This window comes from Cystoisospora suis, assembly GCF_002600585.1.
Source record: "Cystoisospora suis strain Wien I chromosome Unknown contig_5690, whole genome shotgun sequence".
Classification (NCBI taxonomy): Eukaryota; Apicomplexa; class Conoidasida; order Eucoccidiorida; family Sarcocystidae; genus Cystoisospora; species Cystoisospora suis.
Genome location: NW_027158480.1, coordinates 1 through 5,641, shown reverse-complemented (window position 1 = coordinate 5,641; position 5,641 = coordinate 1). Strand labels below are relative to the sequence as shown.

Below are 5,641 nucleotides of genomic sequence, written 5' to 3'. Positions count from 1 at the left end.
GTGCGTGCATGAAGAAGAAGAAGTAGAGGGGGCAGTCGAAGTAGAGAGGGTTGTGTAATGTAGAATCCTTTCTCTCTCTTCGACTTCCATGAGAGAAACTTTACTATCAATCAATGAAGAGGTGAAGAATCGTCTTTGTTCTCTCCTCTGTTTTCTTTTCTTCTCGTGTTTTTCTCTCTTGTCTATAGATTGTTGGATCGCCTTGACTTGTGTTCACATCTGATTCAAAAGGAAAGGATGGTGCATGCAGCCCGAGCTAAGAATGCAGCGCTACTCTCAAGAAATGCAAGCTAAAGAAAAGCGGCTGGCTAACTCAGTGATCAAACTAACCGACTAACTCGTCAGCTGATTAACCGACTGAGGCTGACTAATCAACTGACTAAGTGGTCGACTATCTGAGGGGAGACTCGAACGACTAGAATTCTTATGACAGAGAATAGAAGCTAACGAAGGCTAACGAGAAGGGAAGAGATACGGGGGAGTGACCGACTCGGCTGAGAGGAAAGAAGGAACGTTTTCTTGCATCTGCTATCTCCCCGTTGACCTATCTATATTCTTGTACGTCTATACCTATACACGTCCTATAGAGATATTTCTATAGCGATAGACCTACAGATCTATAGAGATATATCTTTATATCATCGCCTTTGTGACGAGCGACATGCATCACTTTACATAAGTCTCTCTGTGTGTCTATGTGTACATACCCCTCTGCTTTATCAGTCTATCCCTATCTCATAGAGAAGTCTGGGCATGCATGTTGCAGAGTATTGTAGAAATCGATGAGAAGGTTCATCTCTAGTGAAACCTGAGTGCTGTCGTGTATCGGTGCTTTTCTACGAACTTCCTGAATCAGTCACAAGAGAGAGGACTACCTCAACTTTCTCTTCCTTCTCATGTAGAGAAGATATCAAGAAGATACCTTCCTCTACCCATTGATTTGCATGATGTGTCTATGTCTACGTGTCTACTTGAATGGATTGATTGGGACATGCGTAATATGGTAGGGCCTAGGCATGCATGCACGCATGTGTGCTTGGGGGGAAGAAAGAGTAAAAGAGACTTTAACAGCAGGACCTGCGACATTTCCTACTGCCGATGTATGTGTATTGTTTATCTTCTTTCTCAAAATGAAAGTCGACATTTTATTTCATTCCTTCTTTCTTCTCCGTCTTCTCTCAACTTCCTCCGTCGATGAAGTCAACCGGAGATTTCTAGTGAAGAAGAATCTTCTTCTTTCTCTTCTTCGCCTTCGCTAGAAATCTCTTTCCTCATTTGAAGAGAAAAAGAAGATACAGATTGAAAGATAGATAGATAGATGGACGCACATCTCTGTGTGTGTTCTCGGAAGCAGCAGTGAAATAGCGTGACAGCTACATAGTGTCATATGGCCCCCTCTGCATGCAGCAGGAGCTGCGCCTCCTTCGGGGGTTTAATGATGTTGATGATTGATCCTCTCTCCTTCACCGGCTTATATTCGGAGAGGCAAAGAAACATGTACCTATCTGGATAGATGGTAGATAGGTAGGAATACTGGTGACTAAGGAAGAGCTGAAGGAGGAGGATACGAACGTTTTGAAGGAGAGTGCTGAACGGAGAAGACATCGAAGTTCGTTTTTTCTTGAGAGAAAAGAATGCCTGCCTCCTCTAACTCCGTCCCGACTTCATCATCGTGATCACCCCAAGACACTAGCAGTAGTAGTGATAGTCGTACTCATAAGCAAAGGCACATCGGTCTATGCATATACCTATCTATCGTTAATCTGTTTATCTATGAAGATAGGGGTAAAGGGCTTCCTTGGTCAGCTTCGAAGACGATAGCTAGAAGTCCTGCTGCATCGGCTAGTATGAGCCGACGACGACAAACGGTGAGCAAGAATGAGCTGTACGTACACCTGTACATGTATCTATATAGAGAAAGAGAGACAGATATATATATATATAGATACACAGATATAAAGAAAGCAGAATCGAAAGCTATCCGAGAGAAGATCTTTCCTTCCTCGATTCCCCCGGGCTCTAGGGGTAGAGTTCAAAAACCTCCTGGTCGTTCACGTTCATAAGAGAAGTAATGCAACGAGGCGAGGCCCCGTTCTAGTGTGTGGGATGGGAATGATAAGAAGAAATAAGGACGGTGTACGAGGAAGAAAAAGAAGAAAGAGAAACGTTCACGGTCCATCCATGCATGGGTAGATGCGGTCCGTTTCGTTTTTTAAATCATCGGATTGAGGCTTCACTTGAAAAGTCTCTTGGGTGCATAACATCACCAGGACGAATATCCAGTTGCACTCATATAGACGCTTGATGGAGTGTGCTGTACCACATACATACATACATAAAAACATACATGCACACATACATACATACATCTGTAGACAGATCTACTTCCTCTTGAAGAAGAATACAAGGAGGAGTAGTCCAGTCGCCAAAATGGTATGGAAGAAGATGGAGACGAACTTTGAAGAAGATGGTGGCGACGATGGTTCAGAAGAATAGCACAGACACGCGGCATGCACATGCAGAGAAGTACGTTCTCTAGGAAAAAGGGAAGGAGTGTAGTTTTCATACGACTGCTCTTCCTTCTTCGTCTCTCATCACTCATGGCCTCGAATGCCCCGTAGCTAGCTAGCTAGCTCAACAGCTAGCAGCCGACGACGAACACATCCACACACGCATGCAACACAAATTCATATGCATAGAAAGTCACATTTATATCTAGTCCTGTAAAAACCATGCACATCCATATATATCTATATCTATGCATGCATTCGTACATGTTCCTATCCACTCATACATCCACATCTACACAGAAACTTGTAGTCGTAAGAATCCTAGAAAAGACTCCTCTTGTCTCCAATGAAGAAACAACTCGATTGAAGAAGACCATCACATCCTCCATGAAGGTCTGAACACATCACTATCATTCACCACCTCGCTCGACGGTGTCTCCCAGTCATCACTCTTGCGAGGTCATCCTTGCGATGTCTCTGCCATGACTACTACTATTTCTACTTCTAAGACTTTTATCCGTATCACTCAATGTATGCCCTTTCTCCTTTAGATGAAGAACGAGACTTCGCCTTTCCTTTATATGAATCCCTTTCTATCTCTCTTTATCCACCTTGCGTTCTTCTCCCTTTCTTTCTTATTCTTTTTCATGAGCGCCTGTAATCCTTCTTACATCTTCCTCCTTCTTTATATCTATAGAAGAGGAGAATCTTCGAGCAGATTCTCTCGCGTCTTCTTCTTCTTCTTCATCTCCCCCTGCACTTCTTCTTCTCCCTCTCATCCACAGACCTCCTCCCCTCTGTTTGATCTTCGAGACAAGCAAAGCCCCTAAAATACTGATACGTGCTGTACTACTACTGCTACTATGGTCATTGATATCCCCATGATTACGATAAGAAGAAGGAATGTCGATACTGCTGCTGCTGCTGCTTCTGCTCTCCCTTCTATCTCTCCTAGAATTTGGATGTGTCTCACCCTTAGCCTTGGTCTTCCTCTTCTTATCTTCTTCTTCTCCTCCTCCTCCTCCTCTCTGGCCTGAGCGGCCATCACTCTGAGGAAGAAAGGGTGAAAACGAAGAGGAGAGAACCGCATCACAACTGTCTCCTACTTCTTCTTCTTCTTTTCTACCTCTTGCATGAATATTTGAATTTGATCTTCGAACACGTCTACTCTGACTACTTGTACTGCTACTGCTCCTACTGTTCCTCCCCCTCCTCCTATTACTACTACTTGCACTGTGTCTCTTCTCTTGATGCTGTGGGAGAGAGAACAGATGAAGCCCCTTACGAGAGGAGGAGGAAGAAGAAGCTCCCTTGAAAACTTGCTGTGCTGATGCCGACCGGGGAGATAAGCTGCGGCGTCGGCTATTCTTTGCTGAAGACAATCGAGTTGAACTCACGTCATGGGGCTCACAACGTCGATGAATGGCAGGAGAAGTAGGGGCTGAAGGAGTCTTTCCAGCCATACTGCTCCCCCCACCACCAGTCACTGTATTTGTCTGGTTGTTCTTCTTGAAAGAACTCATAGGAATACGACGAGAGGGAGCAGGAGAATCAGGAGGAGAAAGATGACGACGACACGGACGGTCAGAATCACCACGCCCGTCTCCAGCAGCATCGACATGCGGTCGATGTGGCTGACTCTCTTGGAGCTCAGCCCCACTCCTACTACTACTACTTCTTCTGCTACTACTACTATTCCTTCTCGTGCTATTCCTTATCAGATTTGTACCTGAAGGACGAGAGAGATTGTGGCTAGACCATGGGAAGAAGACCGCTTCTATCATATTTCTTCGATGAAGCCGATCATACGAATCTTCTTTCTTCTTTATCAGAAAAACATCAAGACCTCTTTCTCCCCCTCCCCCTTCGCCTGTCAGGCCCCATCTTCGTCGCCTTGCACCCCCTCCTCTTCTTCTTCCTTCCGATCTTCTCTCATTTCCCTCTGCTTCTTCTTCTTCTCTTCCTTCTTCTTCTCCTCCTCCTCCCTGTCGTCGGAGATTGTTGTTCTGACGTAGAGATTTCTTCTCTAGGTGGCAGTCACTCTGGGTTTCACAGTAGTAGCCTTTTGAAGGAAGGCCCCGAGAATTTGCTGTAGGGTCACCTCCGAATATAAGCCGGTTCCGAAAATACATCATTCGTCTACTATGCTTAGGGAGGAAGCCTAATCGGTGTAGAGAAGGTAGGATACCAGGATGAGGGGGAATTCCTTCTTCGTCGCCTTCTTCACGTTCTTCACCTCGATTCTCCTCTTCTCTCTCAATCGGGAGAGCTACTCTTGCTTGCAGCTTGAGGAGATCACGACGTGATAGCCGTCCTATACCTGTGAAGGCGATTCTCATCAACTCATTGCGCATAACCTACATGTAGAGAGAAACGAACCACGAAGAGAAAAAAGGAATGAGGGAGAAAGAAAGAGACAGGAAGATCGTAAACTGTGGAAGAACAGAGAAATAGAAACCCGCGCGACCGATGAGGAGACAGAGAGAAAGAAGTAGAAAAAAAGAAAGAATGAGAGAGAAAGAAAAAGAGAGTGAGAGAGAAAAAGAAAGAGAAGGAAAGGGTTTATAGAGAAGAGCCAGTAGACATGACTGAAAGACACGAAAAGCGTTGTATGGAGAAGATCGAATAGAAGGGATGGATGGGAACGAGTGAAGGACATCGACTGATAGAAGAGAAACCGAAGAAGGGGGGTGTCATGAGAAGGCAGCTCGTTGGTACAGTCAACATCTCTCTGGTGTAGCTACAGCTGTAGGCCTAGACGAAAGCCGCTTAGGACGTGTCACTGTCCTTACAAATGATAAAAAAGTCAAGGTAAGTCCTTTCTCACTCTTTCTTTGAGAAGAAGGGACCCAACAAGGCGGAGCTTCCTGCCTCGTTGCAACCTCACCAGTCACTAAGAGAGAAAAAAAGAACAAGAGGAGGAAGAAGAGAACGAGAGGAAGAAGAAGAGAATGAGAGGAAGAAGAGAACGAGAGGAAGAAGAAGAGAACGAGAGGAGGAAGAAGAGAACGAGAGGAAGAAGAAGAGAAGGAGAGGAAGAAGAAGAGAATGAGAGGACGAGGACAAGACGAAGAAGGAGAGACATGTGTGTAGATGGGGTTCTTTCACTTACCAGCCGGTGAGTTCTTGTC

General features: G+C 45.1%; 2 protein-coding genes across 2 annotated transcripts; one reads left to right on the top strand and one right to left on the bottom strand.

Moving 5' to 3' along the window:
* The first annotated feature begins 185 nt into the window (after positions 1-185).
* CSUI_009494 (uncharacterized protein) lies at positions 186-1,605 on the top strand. The gene has a single exon (XM_068069610.1). The coding sequence runs from the start codon at positions 1,017-1,019 to the stop codon at positions 1,257-1,259; it is 243 nt and encodes an 80-aa protein (XP_067918415.1). The 5' UTR covers positions 186-1,016; the 3' UTR covers positions 1,260-1,605.
* Positions 1,606-1,978: 373 nt separating this feature from the next.
* Positions 1,979-5,630, bottom strand: CSUI_009493 (uncharacterized protein). Its single transcript, XM_068069609.1, has one exon. It carries the CDS (start codon positions 4,862-4,864, stop codon positions 3,146-3,148), a length of 1,719 nt encoding a protein of 572 aa, XP_067918414.1. The 5' UTR covers positions 4,865-5,630; the 3' UTR covers positions 1,979-3,145.
* Between the last annotated feature and the right edge of the window lie 11 nt (positions 5,631-5,641).